At 44.4% G+C, this 20,557-nt stretch overlaps 1 protein-coding gene across 4 annotated transcripts in view; it reads left to right on the top strand.

Moving 5' to 3' along the window:
- The window catches only part of LOC149320337 (transcription termination factor 1-like), a 65,171-nt gene that overhangs the window by 29,802 nt on the left and 14,812 nt on the right, over positions 1 to 20,557 (top strand). For 2 of the 4 annotated variants that reach the window (XM_089500864.1, XM_089500865.1), the window contains 6 exons: positions 614 to 744; positions 3,183 to 3,402; positions 4,783 to 4,872; positions 8,648 to 8,713; positions 13,391 to 13,476; positions 15,280 to 16,626. In XM_089500864.1, the coding sequence (XP_089356990.1) occupies positions 614 to 744; positions 3,183 to 3,402; positions 4,783 to 4,872; positions 8,648 to 8,713; positions 13,391 to 13,476; positions 15,280 to 15,467 (781 nt within the window). In that variant the 3' untranslated portion in view covers positions 15,468 to 16,626. Of the gene's footprint in view, positions 1 to 613; positions 745 to 3,182; positions 3,403 to 4,782; positions 4,873 to 8,647; positions 8,714 to 13,390; positions 13,477 to 15,279; positions 16,627 to 17,618; positions 17,676 to 20,557 lie in introns of those variants that run through there. The other 2 variants (XR_016278398.1, XR_016278392.1) reach the window with 2 other exon arrangements.

The raw sequence follows: 20,557 nt of genomic DNA, 5'->3' as shown, positions 1-20,557 counted from the left end.
AGGACAGGTTTCTTACCTGTAACCGTATTTCTTTGGTCATCTGCGAATTCACACAAATCCTGCCCTCCTCTTCTCACAATTGTGTCCTGCCTCTCCTTCAATCCTGGGCTGCTGGTTTGACATCCATAGAACTGAGGGTTTAGGTGGGAAACTGGCCAATAAGGCAGCTGGGGAGTGGGCAGGGCTACTGCCAAAATGCTTCTCATCTAAGAAGTTTCTAAATGGCTCTGCGCAGGCGCAGAATAACCCATTTGTGTGAATTCACAGATGACCACTCAAAAAAATATGTTTACATATAAGCAACCTGTCCATCTTTCCACAAAAGCCATTGTACTGTTGCATTCATAATTCTTAGTTTGTTCTTATTTCCCTTTTGTTTTTCTTCTTTTCTTTATTGCTTGTAGTGTTTATTTCCCCCTTTTTGCCACTGAGCTCTGTGATATCCATTTGAAACAGGCATGGTGCCGCCAGCCCTGTCTCTTTGTGAAAGGTTGAAGGTTCTTTTCCTTACCCTTGTTCATCTGTGTCTGCCTATCTGCTGGTGAAACAGAAGTCCCTGAAAACTATAAGTCAAACATTCTTTCTCTTCATGACCATGGCAATCTCATTCTAGGTATTCTAATAAAGAAAAGGAAAAGCTCAAAAAGTATCAATCCCTACATGGCAATGAGTGGAAAAAGATGTCAGAGCTGATGAATCGAAGCAGCCACTCGCTCCATCTGAAGTACGACGAGATGAAATCTAGTAAGTTATACTCTTGCATTTAGCTCCTTCCTCATAACAAAGATGTCTTGTGCCCTGTTCTAAAAAGGATGTAAAAATTCTGGGGCAACATAGTTCTTTTTCGACAGTGAGGGCGGTGACATCCTGATATGGGTTGCTCTCTCCTCATCGCTCCAGTAGGCAGGAAGTATAATTTGAGGGATGTTTTACACAACTCAGAGTTACCAAAAACTCATTTTTTCTGATATAATAGTATTTACAACCAGATGAAGGTTTCATTTTTTGAATAACTGTTACAAACAGATCATATATATATATATATATATATATATATATATATATGACATTATTTTTCTACTGTATTTCATTGGAAGGAGCAAAATAATCATTACCTTAATGATAACAATTTAAATAGTTTAATTTAACTAAAACAGTAACATATCTTATATATACCTATATTTGCTTAAACATCCATGTTTGTTCATTGATGTGGATAAACTATATTTTAAAAATAAAAACTTAGACTATCAGCCCAGTCCACATATTAAAAGCTTAAAATACTGTCCCCTGTAACTCAGTCATCTTTATCTCTTTTTTCTGTTCATAATCTGGAAAAGAAAAAGAAGCTTTCCTGCTTTTTCAGGTTCCAAACAATTTCTCAATTTAGAATGAGTGAGTCCAAGGGAAGGGAATATTCTTTCTATGCTAGCAGAAGAAGCTACTGCTGATAAAAGGGAAATCATTATTTCAACAGTCTCTAAATCCAAGTGCTTAAGTGACTTCTACCAGTTAACTGGTGTGATTTTTTTAAAAAACATCATCAGAAGGCACATAGTTCTTAAATGGTTCCCCTTTAGTTCTGAAGCTTATTATAGTTGACAGTACAGGTGGGTGATTGTTTGATACCCATGTCATAGCCAAATCCTTTTCCTCAGCACTTAAGGTTTGACCCTGGTACTGGATATTGACAGTATTTGCAAGAAAGTGAGCTGGAGGCGGTGCTTGTCTCATTCCTTTTTTTAATGCTTGTGATTTCATTCTGTCAGTGTGTAGTTCTGTTTTTAAATGCTCACTCAGTTCCTCCCAAATTTCAACAGCACCAGCAATAAAATATATTTTCTTTAAAGTTTCAGAAATGGGTTTCAAGATGCTCTGCATATCTTCAACATTTTTCTAAAGCCCACTGTTGAGGATTTGACTGTGACTGTGCCATCTGTTTTCTCTCAATTTTGTTTACAGACTGTCATCAGAATAGGCCAGTTCTTGATATACTGCTCCAAACAGTCCATTATAGAGTTCCATCTAGCACCTTGTGGGAGTGTTAGCTTGGTTCCACCCTATCTTTTCAGAGCTGCTGCTACAAAAGGATTGTTATGGAAGTATTTAGCAATTTCAACAACATTAGTCTTTATTACTGGAACACTGAAGTCTTTGACTAGGAGGTGCAACAAATGAGCACTGCAACCATATGTTATTAGTTTTATATACCCTTTATGCTCGTCTAAATTTCTTCTCATCTTGGATACATTTACGGCATTGTCTGTGACCAAACTGCATACTAGACATTTGAATTTTTGTTTGCACGTTGTTATAGCTTTTGCTGCCACTTCTTGTAAGTGTTCTGCTGTGTGCTCATATCCTGATATATTGGTCGTTTCTGCAAGGAAGACATTTATTTTTATTTAGGTATTTAGACATTCCCTTCTTCTGTTGTTACACAATCACATATAACAGGATCATCATGGACATTATTCCACCCATCAAGACTTAAATGCCATGGTTCAGTGTGAAGGCATTTTGGGAATTATAGTTTGTTGTGGTATCAGAGCTCTCTGACAGAGAAGGCTAAATGTTTCACAAAACTACAATTCCCAGCATTGAGCCATGGCAAAGTGGTGTCAAAGTAGACTATTTTTGTGGTGTGGATGCACCCCATAACAGATGGTGGAGGTCTTTGGGAGTGCTGAATAGGCCTTTGCCATTCAGAAGCATCTAGAAGACCACAGTTCTCCAGCCCTGAAATAAGAGTGGATCTGAAACAGGCTGAAGGTCTGCCTAGGTCAGATGGCCCCTGGAAGGCTTGAAGCAGGGTGTGGGTCTAGCTTGGATGATCCCTCACTTTGCATGCCACATTCATTTCATTGGATATAGCCTTTTGACTACAAGTTCCCTAAGAAATGATTACTTTGAATTATTCCATGAAAAAAAATGATGTAATAAACCTCTCCTTGAAAAAAGAGACCAAAACTTTTTCTAGGTTGGTTAAACCAGAAGCCTCTGTGGGAGTAATTCTTTAAGGGCTCCTCCAAAAGCCATTGTGGTAGGGATAAAAATAGAAAGATTGCTTTGTTGTTATTTATACGTGTTCCTAGTCTTCCATTCTGTTTCCAGCCATGGCCAGCTCAACCCTACCTTAAAATATCAAGTGCCAGTCATGCCTTTTCTTCTTACATGGTCAGAATTTAACTCCGGTGCTTGGAGTAAAGAAGAGATCAAGAAATTGCTTGACACGTTGAAGGAGATCCTGTGGGCTAAAGTTAAAGGCTTGGACTCCACCCAGAAGCCAAAGAATACAGATCAAGCGATGTTGCTTCGCGAAAACCTCTACAAGGGCATCCCATGGTTTCAGGTTGAAGCCAAAGTGGGAACCAGGAGATGGAAACAATGTAAAAGGAAGTGGTAAGACTGACAGCGGCTTGGGTTAGACTGTTAGGTTTGTTATGTCTGACTTACTGCCTTTTGTCCCTTGTTTGTTTGCTGTGGCTGGATGCCTTGAGCTTTGAAATATGGTTGCCTGATGTATGCGAGCATGTTTTTGCCAAGGTGCTTCAAAAGATTGTTCCCATTACTTTAGGGATGTGAAAACACTCTCATAGCAAACCACTTAATCCAGCAAGAGTGGGGAGCCTGTGACTGCAAGGTTGCGTCATGTTTCAGATCCTTAGCCAGTGGTCAGGCATGAGGGAAGTTGCCCTCCAGCACTATCCAAAGGGCCCATGGTTCCCAGGCCTATTTTTCAGGGTCACTCTGTTGCTCCATCCATCTCAGGACTGTCTACCTCAGACATGTTCAGCTCCACCTCCCATCAGATCTAGCTGGCCATTTGTCAGGGGTGATAGAAATTGCAGTCCACTAAGGCCTTTCCATTTTTAGTGACTTAGAATAGTGCTACTCAAAGTGATGGACCAGTGCTGATCTGTAGCAAATTTCTAGGAAATAAATAGTTGTAGTCAATAGGCAGAACTATGGTACCTGTCCCATAGGCATACAGGGGAAATCCTGCTGGGCTCCTGCATCAGATACCTGGAGAAGCACTGCTTAGAATATGTATTTTTATTTTTCAGTAGTATTTGCAAGTTCATAACAAAGTTTAATACCAGTTCCTAAAAGGAAACATTAAAATTGCCAGTATCCTCTTGCTCTTGCTCTCTCTCTCTCTCTCTCTCTCTCTCTCTCACACACACACACACACACACAATGCTTCAGCTATTCTGCTCTCTGCCACTTGTTTCCTGTTCTTCCCTCTTTCCAATTACTCACCATAATCCTCCTGACTACCCAGTTCCATGTATTCTTTCCTATCTCCTTAGTAACCAGTTCCACTGTCTGTCTGTCTCTTCCCTCCTGTCCAATTCCACATCAGATTCACTACACTTGGGACAAGACAAGAATGACTTACTCAGGGGCCATTCAGACTACCTTTTACTCCTTTTCAGAAACTGGATTAAAAGCGGGAAGTTCATGTTGGTCCCGATTCTTCTACACCCGAATTTGAGTTTTGCACACCCATTCAGGGGCAAATCCCCCTTGCTTTTGAAAGCAGAGTTTTCCCCGTATCTTTTGAGAAAAACCAGGTGCCGGCAAATGTGAACTTGGCCCCAGTCATGTTCGGGTCAATTGCAGGGGGAGAGTCAGGTCAGAGAGGGTGGGCAGTTGAGCAGAAACGACCATCCCCTCTGTCACCCTTCGCTTGTAGATGAGCCTAGTGTGTCACAATAATGTAAGGAAGTTAATGAACAGTTAGATCTAAAGCCAAATTCTCCCCTTCTGTTTTTTAAGGTTGTACATTGTAACCAGGAAGATGTCCCATGGGATGATGAAGAATCATGGCCTTGAAAACCTGAAGTTCAAGATTAATGTCATTGAAAGGTATGAAATCAGGGCTATAACTTTTTTCCCTCTTCCTTTTTAAATGTATAGAACATGCTGTGATTGAGGAGTTCTGTCTTACTCCAAAAGCTTTTGGATCTGTAATCCTGTGTTAATGAGCAGGAAAAATAAAGTCCACAAATATATACCATGGGTGATACCTGGCTTGAAAGCAGTACTTATGGAAAAGGATCTAGAGGTCTTTAATAGACCACAGGCTAAACATGAGTCAAGAGTGTGATGTGGTAACTTCATCTGGAATACACTGTCCAGTTCTGGGCACCACAGTTCAAGAAGGATATTGACAAGCTGGAATGTGTCCAGAGGAGGGAGACCAAGATGATCAGCAGTCTGGAAACCAAGCCTTATGAGGATGAATTTAAGGAGCTGTATATGTGTACCTAGGATAAGAATCATAGAATCATAGAGTTGGAAGAGACCACAAGGGCCATCCATCCAGAACCATAGACTCAAGGGCTTTGGGAGCCCCTTCCAACTCTAGAAGAGGCTCCCCTCACACAACACGGGAACTTGAGCTAGAGCAACCCTAGCAGGTAATTGCAGCTTCTTGAAGACATCCAGAGAAAAAGACCCCACCACCTATATAGGTCATTGATTCCATTGCTAAACCACTCTTAGTGTCAAGAAGGTCCTTCTTAAATTCAAGTGAAATCCACCCTCCTGTATTTTCAAACCATTGACCCTTTCGAGCAGCAGAGAACGAACCTGTCCCCTGTGAAAGCCCTTGAGGTATTTAAAGAGGGCACTCATGTGGCCCCTCATTAAAGTTAATATGCCTAGGTTTTTCAACCGTCTGTGTTTTTCTCTCTCCATACTGCTTATCCTCTTAGCCCCTCTCTAAAATTACTCCAACTTTTCTATATCCTTTTTAAAATGGGCCACCCAGAACCGAACACAGTAGTCTAAATGAGGCTTGACCAATACACAATATAGTGAGATTATTGCTTCCCTTAACTTGGAAACTATGGTTCTGTTTATGCAGGCTAAAATAGTGTGTGCCTTCTTTGTTGCAGCATCGCTGCTGGCTCATGCTTACTGTAAATACTCATGTATAAATCTAGAAATGTTAGTCAAAAAATTGACCCAAAAAACCTGGTTCGTCATATCCATGGGTCAATGTAAGTACTGTACTTTAACTCTTATAGGAGTCATCCTCTTTCTCTGAACACAGTGGTAAAAGGGGAGAGCTTAGTGCATCCTGTAAGCACCAAAAAGAAGAATGGATCCCCTCTATTCTCTCATCCATCCAGTCTTTAGGATGAGCCCAAACATTTATACCAGCCATACTTTTATAAGTTCTTTGGCATCATTTTCCCTTGCATCATCCTTTACATCCTTAGTTACATGCCCTTAAGTTTTACTCTCGACTTCTCCACGGGTCATCTCAAAATCCATAATTTTGGCTCCAAATCCTGCCCTCGACTTATACATGAGGTCGGCTTATAGTCGAGTATATATGGTAATTTACGATCAACAATAATATCAAGTCTGATTGAAAACTGATATAATAGTCTTCTCTAAATATCTAAAGGAATGTCATGTAGAAGATTAAGTGAGCTTATTTTCTTCTGCTCCAGTGATTAGGACCCAAACTAATGGATTCAAATTACAAAAAAAGTGATTCCACCTAAACAGTGGGAAGACCATCATGATTGTCAGAGCTATTCGAGAGTGGAATAGGATGCCTTGGGGACAGGGGGAGACTCTCCTTTGGAAGTCTTTGAACAGAGGCTGAATGGCCATTTCTTGGCAGTGCTGTAGTCCTGCATGTCAGGCAGTTGAACCAGATGGCCCTTGCACTTCCTTCCAACTCTAAGGTTCTATGATTCTATGTATGACTCCTAAATTAACTGAAGTAACGTCAGCCTCAGGTTCGACCTATCTTTCAACAGGAAGATTGAAGGTGATGTGAATTGAATCATCCACCCATAGGGCTTCTCTTTTCCATCATCCGAGTGGAAGATGAGTAATAGGGTAACATAAGATTCCTGCAGATCTAAAGATGGATAAAGACCTGGGCTCCCTTATGTGTCTTCCCAAGACAAGTTTTGTTGTTCCGCTCAGTGCCAAGATCTCTTCTGCCTTTCATATAAACACTCCTTCACCCACATCCCCATCCCCACGTTACAACCCAGCACAACACCACATTGAGATCTCTGGTGGTGACAGGTTTTTAGCAACTTTAAAGACATATGTGTCACATTTCAATCAATTAATTCTTGAAAGGCAGCTTACGTGCAAAAGGTGATAATGGGTGGGTGGGGGGAGAATTCTATTCCATCTTTCTTTGTACAATACACAGGTGAAAACAACTCAGTTTTGCAAAGGCTGCAGCAGCCCTGAGTTCAATATACCACAACAACTATGCAAAGGTACGGATCTGTCAAGGTTGGAGCCACTGTGCTTCCCCCCAGGCATGCCCATCATAGTGCCAGCCCCATAGCAGTGGGGCAGGGGGTCTGTCGTCTAACTCTATCTAATTTCCTTTTGCTTCTCACTCTGTCAACTGCAAGTGGTTAGGAAAGTCTGCTACCTATCATCTGATGTTGATACTGAAGGCTTCAAGCACACAGACACAAAGTTTTTTTAAAAGAAATAATCTGGAGGTACATGCTGCAGAGTTCTCTAAATAAAGACTAGAAAGCTGGGCCAAAGCTAACAAAATGAAATTCAACACAGAGAAATGTTAAGGTACTGCACTTAGGGCAGAAAAATGAAATGCACAGATATAGGATGGGGGACACCTGGCTGAATGAAACTACATGTGAAAGGGATCTGGGAGTCCAAGTAGACCATAAGTTGAACATGAGTCAACAGTGCGATGCGGCAGCTAAAAAGGCCAATGCAATTTTAGGCTGCATCAATAAAAGTATAGTGTCTAGATCAAGAGAAGTAATAGTGCCACTGTATTCTGCTCTGGTCAGGCCCCACCTGGAATATTGTGTCCAGTTCTGGGCACCACAATTCAAAAAGGACATTGAGAAACTGGAGCCTGTCCAAAGGAGGGCGACTAAAATGGTGAAAGGTCTGGAAACCTTGCCCTATGAGGAACGACTCAGGGAGCTGGGGATGTTTAGCCTGGAGAAGAGAAGGTTAAGAGGTGATATGATAGCCCCGTTTAAATATTTGAAAGGATGTCATATTGAGGAGGGAGCAAGCTTGTTTTCTGCTGCTCCAGAGAACAGGACCCGGAACAATGGATGGAAGCTACAGGAAGAGATTCCACCTCAACATTAGGAAGAACTTCCTGACAGTAAGGGCTGTTCGACAGTGGAACACACTCCTTCCTCGGAGTGTAGTGGAGTTTCCTTCCTTGGAGGTCTTTAAGCAGAGGCTAGATGGCCATCTATTGGGGATGCTTTGATTGGATTTCCTGCATGGCAGGGGGTTGGACTGGATGGCCCGTGTGGTCTCTTCCAACTCTATGATTCTATGATTCTCTATGATTCTAATGGATTCACTATATCCAGACAGATTTCTTTGGGGAATCAGAAAGACTATGCACTGGCAGGCAAAACTGTCTAGCTCAAACTATAAAAAAGTCAGATTGCTCAACTTGGGGAGAAGGTCATTTACACTGCTCCTGTATGGTGGATAAATAGTTAGACAAGGGGTTTTCATCTGAAACCCAAGGTAAAGTAGCAAATGGATGGAGCTGGAAAGCCAAGAATCCTTATTTCCTATGGATGGTTTTGCACGTCTGAATTTTGTGTGTGTGCATAAATGAATGACCCAAGGTCCTTCTCTGTTTCAGATTGTATGAACTAGATGTTGAGGACATAGAAGATGTCGACTGGGATGACCTCTCCCGCATCATAGGGTAAAAAGTAGCCATCAGTTTGTGGGAATTACACACCTACTGTGAGGTTTGGAATCCTCTGATCAATGGTCCACAACCAAACTTATACCAAAAATAGAAAGTTTATTGTAAGAGCATTGCAGTAGTGATCTGTAACACTTTTTTTTGCAGAGTCTCAGGCTTCAGAGAAAAAATGTACACTTTTAAAATGCCCCCTCCTTCTCCACCCTGTTAATTCCCCACACCACACCCACTTATCTAAGTCACCATCATAACCTACCCTTACTCAAGACATAACCTTGAACATTCAATACATTCCCAGCTAGTTATCTAAAATAACATTCCAAAGCAGTTAATAGGGCCCCACTTAGAAACTAACACCAACTTTAATATTCTACCCATATACTCTCCACCACCCCACCACCCAACATCTTAACTAACAGAGCAATATAGATCAGATATCTCAAAACATACATGAAGTGATTATATATGAACTGAATATATACAGCATTATATCTGATCTCAATAACAGGTTCTGACACCTGCTATCCCATTTTGTCGGCTTTTATGGTTGGAGGTGCCATGTGTCCACTTCATAGGCTTGCTTCAGCTGAATTGCATACCCTGTCAAATCTCTTAAGAGAAAATAAGCATGGGGAGAGGGGCAGTTGCTGTCACCATCCACAAAAAAGAGAATTCTGAGTGTGTGTTTTTAAAAGTATTGTGGGAGCGAGCAGGCTGAGAGTTTTTGTGGATTTCTTTACAAGGCTGTTTCAGGGGGTTAGGGAGGATGACATATTTTGGACTTTCTGAGAAGTCCTCATTTGCCTGGCACTAAAAGCTACCTAAAATATGAAGTCAGAAGTGTCCCTGATTTTTTGTGGGATTGGGAAACTTGTGTTTTGCATTTCCACACAAATTGTTGGGCTCTTACCTTCAGTATGGCAAAGACTTATAATTCCCTCTGCACAGGTGCTCCGCTGATGCAGGTGGCAACTGTAGAGGGGGTGTCCTACTCAGAGGAGATTAAGGGCTTTCTCTGTAGTGGCACCCTCAGTGTGCAACTCCCTCCTGAGGGAAATGAGGCTGGGTTCAACCATATTGAGCTTCTGGCAGGCAGCAAATATGAACAGTTTCACACAGCCTTTGGACCTTAAAATGAGGGTAGTTTTTAAAGTAATTTTTAAACATTGTTTCAAGAGAATGTCTTTTATCTATTGTGGATCACATCAGAAGTCCTGGGGGCTGAGAGATAATAACCAAATACTACTCTCAAGAACAACTGCTATAGTGTTCAACATTGCTGTGACCAGCAGATTACCTGGTAATTAGCCTTCTAGCAACAGGCTTCTGGCGGGCTGAGAGTTTTCTCAGCCTGGTAGAATCTACCAGAACATAAGCTGTGCTATCATGGGGTTATCTCTGCATCACATCAAGGTGACAGCAAGGCTTTGTGAAGGTTATAAAAACCATCATATTTTAACTGTCTGATTCAGCCAGATCAGAAGATTTTCTTTTGGGATGTCTGAATGTGGCATAATGGAAAAGGTAAGGATAATGGAAGGATAAGACAGAGGTTCTCCTGGTCAGTCGGAAGGCAGATAAAGGAATAGAGATTAAGCTTGTGTTAGATAGGGTTACATTCCCCCTGAAGACATAGGTTTGTAGTTTGGGGGTACTCCTGGACTCAGCTCTGAATGTAGAGAGCCAGGCCTCTGCAGTGATCAGGAGTGCTTTTGCACATTTAAAACTTGTGTGCCAACAGCGCCCATTCCTTGAGATGCTGGATCAGGCCTTGGTGGTACATGCCTTAGTTCAGGGGTAGGCAACCTTTTTGAGCTGGGGGCCAGGTTGCTGTCCCTCAGACAACTGGGGGGGCCGAAGCCAGGGGGTGGAGCTTCTACCCTACAGGGGCGGGGCCACATGCCGGGGCGGAGCTTCCACCGAAGCATCATCATCATCACTATCATTGTTACAGCAGACCTTTCAGCAATAAATGCACCAAAAATACACAGAAATGCACTTTGGAAAGTCACACTGTCTCACCTTCAAAAAGAGTGAGTGCATGTCTCAGAAACTGACTGATATCATCATCATCAAAACTATCATTGTTACAGCAGACCTTTGTTACAGCACTTTGGAAAGTCACACTGTCTCACCTTCATAAATAATAAAAATAATGAAATACAGTACAATAAAAAGCAATAATAAAAATAATGAAATAAAATAAACAAAAATAAGTATTATATATTTTTAAAAATTAATGACAAAAAACCAAGGCAGACCTGAAATGACTCACCTTTCCACCTCCTCCTCCTCTTTCTCATCCTCCTCCTCCTCCTCTTTCTCATTGAGAGGGGATTTTACACATAGAACTCCCAGGGCAAGTGAAAATAATAATAGTAGTAGTAGTTACAAGCATGGAAATTACTAAAATGCAATTCAAAATAACAGGCAGAAAGCATGCTCTGTCTCAACCCAGAAAGCCACAAGTAGTTGGTGTAGCTTCAGCTAACCCCCTCCCCCAATGAACCAACCTCTCACCTGGCTGCAGCTCTGGCTCCTTTCTCCCTCACTCTGTACTCCTTCTGCCTCCTCCTCCTTTGAAAGATCTGCATTGGCTGCCTATCCTCTTCCGGGCGCAATACAAGGTGTTGGTTGTTACCTATAAAGCCCTAAATGGCTTGGGCCCAGAGTACTTGGAGGACTGCCTCTCCCCATATAATCCGCCCCGCACTCTCAGGTCTGGAGGGAGACAACTTCTGAGAGTTCCTAAGGTTAGATACACAGTGTCCGTGCATAGGGCCTTTTCTGTTTCGGCCCCCCGGACTTGGAACTCTCTTCTTGACAAGCTCCGCTCAGCCCCCTCCCTTGAGTCTTTCAAGAAAAACCTTAAGACTTATCTCTTCCGCCAAGCTTTCCCCCACATGTCCTAATCGTTATTTTCTCCTGTGTTTTGTGAATGTTTTTATTGGATGTTTACTGTTTTCTACTGGTTTTAATTATTATGATTGAATGATGGTTTTTAATGATGTATTGTACTGTTTTAATATGGGGGGATTGTTGTTGTTATAATTTGTATTTTACTATGTTGTAAACCGCCGTGATTGAAGGAAAGGCTGTGTATAAATAAAGTCTCATTCATTCATCCTCCTTTCCCTGCTCTTAGGGAGGAGGAGGAGGGCAGAGGGTGAGGTGAAGCCTGCTGCAGGCCCGCTGCAGCCCCTGGAGCCCTGTTGGAGTGCTCCAGGGGCCGCACCGGGCCTCCTAGAGGGCCGCCATCATTTTGGTTTTCAAAATGGCGGCAAAGTCTCGCGTGACCTTTGCCATCCTGAGGTCACGCAAGACTTCGGCTGCCATTTTGAAAAACAAAATGGCACCCAGAGCGGTGCAAAAATGGGGGCAATCGGTGGCAGGACTGCGCAGGGGCTGGCGGGAAGGCCTCGGTGGGCCGGATCAGGCCCGTGGGCCGTAGGTTGCTGACACCTGCCTTAGTTAAATCCCATTTGGACTGTTGTAACGTGCTGCACCTGGGGTTGCCTTTGAAGAGTGTTCAGAAACTTCAGCTGGTACAAAGAGCTGCAACAAGACTGTTAACTGAAGAAGGTTACAGAAACCACACAGTGCCCCTGTTGAAACAGCTCCACTGCCTGCTAGTTTGTTTCTGGGCACAATTCAGTGTACTGGTTATGACCTATAAAGTCCTAAATGGCTCAGGTCCAGGCTATATAGCAAACTGTATCTCCCTGTACGAACCGGCCTAGGCTCTGAGATCTTCGAGAGAGGCTCTTCTCTCAGTCTCACCACCATCACAAGCACAGTTGGTAGGGGTGCAAGAGAGGGCCTTCTTGGTGGCTGCCCCCAGACTTGAAACTCTTTTCCGGGGAGACCAGAATGGCCTCTTCCCTGTTTTTCTGCCAGCAGGCTAATGTCTTCCTGTTCAGACAGCATTTAAAACAAAGTTTTTAAAGAAGGTGCTGGGGTGTTGTATCATTTTATAGGGTATGGTTTTTAAGTGCTTTTATCTTTTTAAACTGTATTCAATTTTTAAAGAATTGATCTGTTTTAACATTGTAATAGTTTAATTCCATTTTAATTGTCACTTTTGTAAGTTTTTAATTGTACTGTGTTTAGACTAAGTCTTGAGTCCCAATTTTGGGACGAAAGCATGGTACAATTAAATATAATAATAATAAGGGTAGCAGATGTCATAGCTTTGGGGAGGAAGCCATGGCCTTCTGGGTGTTAGTGGTGTTACTGGGCTACTGTTCCTATCAGCACCTGCCTACCTGTCCTGTTGGTATAGCAAGGGGAGGAGGAGTTGGTCCCCACTGAGCCACTGTGTAGCTGTGCTCAGAGAATTCAGCTGGGATGTGGTGGAACCAGGTTCTCCTCCAGGCATCTAGTTGGGCCAGCCTTGCCCTGACCCAATAGGGTTGTTATGAACACAGAGCAGAGAAGCAGGAAGCTGTATATGCTGCTGTGATCTTACTCAAGGGAAAGTGTCATAAAAATGTAAATAATCCATTAGAAATTAAAAAAAAACATCTGGAAGGGCTTGGATTGTGACTGCCTTTGTTGGCGATGCTGTACTTTGCCAGAACCTTGAAACCACAACATTTGCCCATTACCATCAGTGAACACTGTTAGAACTCACACACACACACACACACAATGATTTTCTTTTTCCTACCCCAGGAATGTCCCTCCAGACTATGTGAGAAACAGATTTTACAAAATCAAGAGTATGTATGTCCCTCAATGGAGCAAAAAGACCTTTTCTGGTGAGTGTTCATATATCTCTGTCACACACCCATACACATATTTGCACCTGTTTGAGGTTGCTGTTTCCTGTTTACACTGCATAGGAACATAGAAAGCTCTCTTCTACTGAGCCAAACTGTTGGTCCAGGCTTTTGAAAGACTGAAAAAGGCAGCTGGGCTGCTACAGAGAGTGGCCCTCCCCAGACAGTGAGGGAGAAACACTGGAGAGAGGGCCAGGGATATCTGGACCAGGGTTTCTTTAATCCAGGAGAGGAGAATGTACAAGGCATGAGGTAGTTTACCCTACCTGGAGCCTCCTTGGGTGCTTAAATACTTAGACTAGACTAAACAAGATACTTAGACTAGATTAAATACCCAAGGCTAGTAGCCCTCCTGCAGCTGCAATGCCCCCCCTGTACTTTTGTAGGGTCCCTTCCAAGTTCCTACTCATCTTTCTTTCTTTCTTTCTTTCTTTCTTTCTTTCTTTCTTTCTTATGGTGTTTATAGCCCACCCTTCAGCCCTAAAGGCTATCAGAGCGTCTTACAATTATTATTTTTAATTAGACGGTTCCCTGCCTTCAGACTTACAATCTAAAAGACACAACACAAAAGGAGAAAGGAATGGTGGTGGGGAAGGGGATGAGGTCTAGTGGTTCTTCTCTCTTGCAGGCAGCTCACCTTCCCAGGAGATGCTGGGCTCAGATTTGGAGCTCCTGCGTGGAGATCCAAAACCCTCAGAGATCAGAAAAATAACTTTTTTAGACTATGACTCCAAGATCCCTTCAGGGACTTCAGAGACTTGCAAAAAAGTGACAGCTCTCGTTTCTGATAAGCCTTATATGATTACAATCTTTCTCCTTTTCTTCCCTTTCCTTTCTTATTTTTTTTAAGTTGAATATGCCTAAGAATTCCCACTGTGGAAGAGTTGAAAAAATATCCTTTCCTTATCAGCATCCTATGATGTCCTGAATAGTGAACACTTTCTTCCTGTCTTTCTTGTTTTCTGTTCCCCTCTCGCCCTCATCTTTCTTTGCTTTTCTCATTCTCTTCCTCCCCCCCTCCTTTCCTTTTCTTTCCCCCATCAGTTCTATTGCAATGATTACAGATAGCTTCAGAACAAGATGGCTACAGTCTCTTCTTTTATTGAGTTGGAGAGGATGGTGATTTGGCAGCTCAGGAGGATATTGACCATATTGTTCCCAGAGAGTTCTCTATCTCTCCTCCTGTACTTCTACTGTTCCAGGGCTTCCTGCATGCCCACCGCTTTCAGCATTATAGCTAACCAGTGCAAGAGCTTGGGCTGGGAAGGGGGCAGAACCAGAGCTCCTGCAACCTGGGAAAGGAGTGTGAAATAGACTTCAAGGCAAAGGCAGATTCAGGATTCCAATCTGCCACTGCCTGGGCAGAATGGATGAAAAGCAGAAACTCACTGGGGCCCTGAATCACCAAAGGAGGAGCAGTGGCTTTGCATTTCACTTGGGTTGAGGAAGCCAGTTCAGAAAAGCTTCCTGGAACTACCCTGAGCACATTTATGATCACATGCAATAAAGTGGTGTGAGCGTGAGGGGGTTATCATGACTATTTTGTTCATATATATCCTGCCTTTTCCCCAATATAGAAATTCAAGGCAGAAACAAATTAATAATTTACAGGGTTGACCTCTTTCAGGAGGGCTGGAATGGTGTGCTCATATTCATAAAACTGGCCAGAAGCATGTAGGCCTCTTTCCAAATTCGCTTGCTCTCACAGCTCACCTCCCCAAAAAGCAAACAAACAAAAATCAACCAGCCTTACTCAAGATTTCATTCTGTTTCTTTTTCCAGAGATTATTGACTACCTCCACAAAAATATACTGCCGAATTTAAGATCCAAAGTAGCAGGAAGGGAGACAAAAGAAGTAGCAACAGAGGGCGGAGGCTTGAAAACGGTCTTCAAGTTCAATGAGATTTTTCGGGATGATGATGACTTAATTGATGAAGATGATGAGGAGGAGGAGGGGAGAAACCATTGAAAGGAGGCATCACTGAATGATGCAGTTCAGAGGAACTCTGAGTTCGTGACATGTTTATAATATTGCCCCTGAGGTAAAAGGAAATTCTTTAGTGAAAAGAAGTAAATCTGTTTATGTCTTTATAGATTAATATGTGGCTATTGCTGCTTCACATATATTTTGTCATAAGAGATGTGGGATGTAAGAAGCTGCTGGGTTTCTCTTGCTGGAAATGTCTCAGCAAAGAGCCCTCCACTAATGCACATGGAACTCCTTTGCTACCTCTGTATAGCACAGGAGGGCCCAAACTTTTGGAATTGTCCCCATAAAAATCATAAAACCTTGCCCCATAAACAACAGTAAAAAATTGGGAGCTTGCCTCAAATTACTCCTAAGGCCTCTCAGTGTGTGAGTTGAGGGCAGTTTCATAAAGTTTTATGTTCTCTAGACTATTCTTGGGTATAAAAAAATGCTAAAATGTTTAGCATTTTAGGGAAATTTGAGGTGGATTCTTTTTTTCCTGTCAAAAGGCAATGGAAGGGGTTGTAGCCCACAAATGTGGTGCCTGGAGCAGAACATGGCCCATGGGCTGAATGTTCCCTCCCTACTTGGGCACAGAGCAATGGTGTTCCCTTTGCTCCATGCATCTGTGCCTTTGCCTGAGGTTTTCTAGTACTGGAGTAACAGCAGTGGGGAGGAGGAGTATGGCTGGGAAATCTGGCCCTCCCAAATACTCTTGGACTCCATTCCCCATCATCCCTGAAAACAGTTGGCAGAAGGCAGCAGCCCTTGGTGAAGAATGCTCAGAGTTGCAGTTGTTCCGGCCAACTTTGCCAAGCATCCTGTCTCCAAGGACCAGCGGGGGAGGAGGGCAGGCATTGGGGATTTTCAAATCTGGGCAGCTTTCTCCCAAGAATAACTTTGCCTTACTTCCTTCATGGCTATCCATTTTTCCTCCTGTTATCTCTCTGCCACACAGCCTAGCCTGGCATAGTTACACCTCAGAATCTTGGTCTAGGTCTGGATTCAGCTTCATGACCTTCCCACTTTACAAGTGTTTAAGAAATAAGAATAAATACCTGTATAAAGATAATTATCTTTTAAAGATGTTGTCTGAAAAAAATTTAAAAGATGTTTAATAGATGTTTAGAAATTAAGTTATTTTTGTACACTATTGTAATTAAAGGTTATTTTTTTAAAAAAAATAATTTTTTGCTTGGCTAAATCCTTCTCGCACATACCTGTGCTTGTCTCTTCCTTTAAGCGTTATAGACTACTATTAGATTTGAAGATAACAATTTGCTCAGTAAGGGGCTGTACACATAGCCCCTAAGGGACAGCACGACACCGCCCTTTTCCTAGCCAAATCAGGGCTGCGCCAATCACACGCCTCAGTCCCAATCCAGCCTTTCCACTGCACAAAGAAGCTGCAAAAAGTGGCTCCTTTCTGCACCCTGGAAAGGATGCGATAGCTGAGGTGTCACGGCTATATGGGGTTCCTTTGGTGCTGCATCGTATGGACACAGTGCCGGAGGAGCACTGTGATGCTACACACTGTGTGGAGCAGTGCATAGCATCCTGGTGTCCTGGGGGCAGAGTCAGGGCGTGTGTCATGTGGACGCGATATCTGGACTCTGCCCCCAGGCCGGCCGTAATGGCCAGCCTGAAGAGCCCCTAAGTTCTTGGCAGACTTGACATTGCATATACTGGTGGGCATTGTGACACTGTGCATGTGCATTTAATAATTCAAAACTTCAGGGCTCTTTGTGTGAAGGAATAGAGGGCATGCTTATCAAATTTGCAGATGACACCAAATTATGAGGAATAGCTAATACTCCAGAGGACAGGATCAACATTCAGAATGACCTGAATAGACTAGAAAACTGGGCCAAAGCTAACAAAATGAATTTCAACACGGAGAAATATAAGGTACTACGCTTAGGGCGGAAAAACAAAATGCACAAATATAGGATGGGGGACACCTGGCTGAATGAAACTACGTGTGAAATGGATCTAGGAGTCCAAGTAGACCACAGCTTGAACATGAGTCAACAGTGCGATGCGGCAGAGATGCTTTGATTGAGAGTTCCTGCATGGCAGGGGGTTGGACTGGATGGCCCTTGTGGTCTCTTCCAACTCTATGATTCTATGATTCTAACCCTTTGTCCACAGATCTCAAGGGGGCCTCATCCCTGGAACAAGATGCCCCCCTCAGCCTCCCCATCCATCCTGATGAACAGTGCTGCCTTTGCCGTCACAGGTCTGAACGTGATCAGTGTCCCAGTCCCCAACTCCCTTTCACTCACTCTCCGTGCTGAACTGCGTCCTCTGCCAGTGGGGGCTATTCCAAGGGGAGGTTGTCAGGTTCTTTTCTGTCTTCCTCCATCCAGGCATCCATCCTTCTCTCCTGCCTCCTCTCAAGGAGGCCTGCTCGGGTGGGTCCCCATCGGTCCAGTTCGTCATGTCTTTGGGATAACCTGCTGGCATCTCTGGCTTCCCATCAGGGAAACAATGGACCATGTTTTCCTGCAAGGGCCACAGTTCCTCCTCACAGTCTTCTCTGGTTCCTCTCTCCAGGCACTTCCTGACTGCTTGCCTAATCAGTCGAACAACCAGGTCTTCATAGGTAGCATGTGAGGAGATGATGCAACAAGGAAGCAGAAAGGACCCCAAGGCCCTTAGGAAGATGCAAGTACAGAGCAGGCAATGTGTTGATTCTTTGGAAGTCCTGAGATTTTCTTCATCTACATCTTTTTGCACTTGGAGCACCAGAATCCATTATGTTCTCTGCAGAAGATGAACAAGGAGGACAGATGAGGCCTCTTTGGTCAAGTGCTGTGGGGCACACACTGGGAGAGCTGGTAACACATGAAATGCCTGGGGATGGAGATGCCCATTCTGACCTTTTGGATTTCCTGGCAACCAGTATGCAGCCTGCTGGGCATGTTAGAGAATAGTGAATGCTCTGGACCAGCGGTAGGCAACCTTTTTGAGCTGGGGACCGGGTTGCTGTTCCTCAGACAACTGGGGGGCCGAACTCAAAATAGCGCCCAGAGCAGCGCAGAAGCGGGGGCGGCAATCGGCAGCAGGACCAGGCTGGGGCGGTCCCAAGGCCTCGCCGGGCCAGATCTGGCCCGCGGGCTGTAGGTTGCCGACCTCTGCTCTGGACCATCCCCTGGAGGCTGCATTCTAGTTGCCGGGAAATCTTCCCTTGATCCCAAAGCAACATTTCCATGCGAGTTTTCAGAGTCAGCTTGGTGCTGGTTGCAAAGCTGAGGAGGAGTAGGAGGACAGCCGGTCAGGGCTGGGGCCAGCATCATGCTTGTCATTGTACCGAGTAGAAAGAGGAACATGGCATGAGTCCTCCATTGGGGCTTCCTTCTGCAAACAGATGTGAAGAATGGATCTCTGTGGCAGCTTGTCCTGCAATGCTCTTCGCTTAATAATAATAATAATAGGATTTATTTATATGCCGCCCAATCACTGGGAATCCGAGCGGCTTACAACAGAGGGGATAATAGACAGTTCCCTGCCCTCAGGCTTACAATCTAAAAGACATGACACAAAAGGAGAAGGGAATGGTAAGGGAGGGAGGGGATCAGGTCCAGCATTCCTCTCTCCCTCTGAGGCCTGGACCAAGGCAGATGGACTGGAGGGAGGGCTCTTCTTCTTCAGGATAGCCCTGATGGAGCTGGGCCTGCCTGGTCAACTCCCTCATAGGCCGGAGGATGGCAGTTATGGAGGGAGGAGTCTCTTCTTCCAGGCTAGCCCTGATGGAGCTGGGCCTGTCTGGTCATCTTCCTCGCAGGTCGGAGGATGGCAGTTATGGAGGGAGGAGTCTCTTCTTCCAGGCTAGCTCTGATGGAGCTGTGCCTGCCTGGTCAACTCCCTCGCAGGCCAGAGGATGGCAGTTATGGAGGGAGGAGTCTCTTCTTCCAGGCTAGCCCTGATGGAGCTGCGCCTGCCTGGTCAACTCCCTTGCAGGCCGGAGGATGGCAGTTATGGAGGGAGGAGTCTCTTCTTCCAGGCTAGCCCTGATGGAGCTGGGCCTGCCTGGTCAACTACCTCACAGGCCAGAAGATGACAGTTATGGAGGGAGGAGTCTCTAAGTCACTCCACTTAGGATGGGTGCTTCTTGCCACACTCCTATCCAAAAGAGGCTGCACCTTCAGGCAGCTTCCTTCCTCTGGAATCACTGTGGAGGGTTAAGGCTGTGGAGGAAGTGGGAAAGAGGCCTCTCTGTGGACACCCAGGAGCCGATTCTTCCACCACTCTCCACACGAAGCCACAGTTTGGATTCATAGCCCAAAGGTTTCTCCCACAGGCCTGAGCGAGGATCCAGGTTGACTTCTGCCACATCTCAGACTCTCACTCCTGAAACTGATTTGTGGCAGCTGTGGGGCCTGGGCTACGAATAAGGTACAAATGACCTCAACAAGTTGTAGATCCTTCTAGGTCTAGGAAGGCCCCACCTGCTGTGGCTTATGGGGTAGGTACCTATTTGCTCCCTTGTGTTTGGCTGTAGGCTCTGGCCATGGATGCACCTTGGCTTTGCTGCTCAGGGACTCTCAGGAGAACTGGTCATTTCAGCCTGGGGGGGGGGGGGGGCTGGCCTGTGGGATGCCCTTTGCATGAAGCTGCCCAGAGATTTCAGAATAAACCCTGGGAAGCCCCATTCATGCTCCAGCCTCTTCTTCCTCACATGCCGTTCTAAACCTCTCTAACCTGGCCTTGAAGGAATGGGGTCTGCTGCTCTTAAGAACCCAATTTGGGGTCCTGGAGAAAAGTCTGCCCTGCTGCACCAATGCAGCTTCTGCCCAGCCACAAAAACATACCAAGTGGCTGCACAGACTTGCCAACTCCACCCGACCCATCTCCCCTCTGTAGAAAGGGCAGCTACATTGTGATACAATAATTTTACTAAGCCTGCTTTCTTGGTGGAAAGAGCTATTTGGTAGTCAGAAGGAGGAGGTAGCCTCTCCTTTCTTGGCTCTTTGGCTGTGGATTCCTGCATGGTGGGATGCGGTTGGACTAGATAACCCTAATCCTCTTCCAGCTCTTAAGCTTCAATTATGATATGCAGAGATTCTCTTAGAAATGAGGTGAAGGTC

Source organism: Sceloporus occidentalis, unplaced genomic scaffold (genome assembly GCF_023333645.1).
Source record: "Sceloporus occidentalis isolate IW3139 unplaced genomic scaffold, rSceOcc1.0.p SCAF_1, whole genome shotgun sequence".
Taxonomy (NCBI): Eukaryota; Metazoa; Chordata; class Lepidosauria; order Squamata; family Phrynosomatidae; genus Sceloporus; species Sceloporus occidentalis.
The sequence above is the reverse complement of the archived record's forward strand: the minus strand, read 5'-3'. Positions and strand labels throughout refer to the sequence as shown.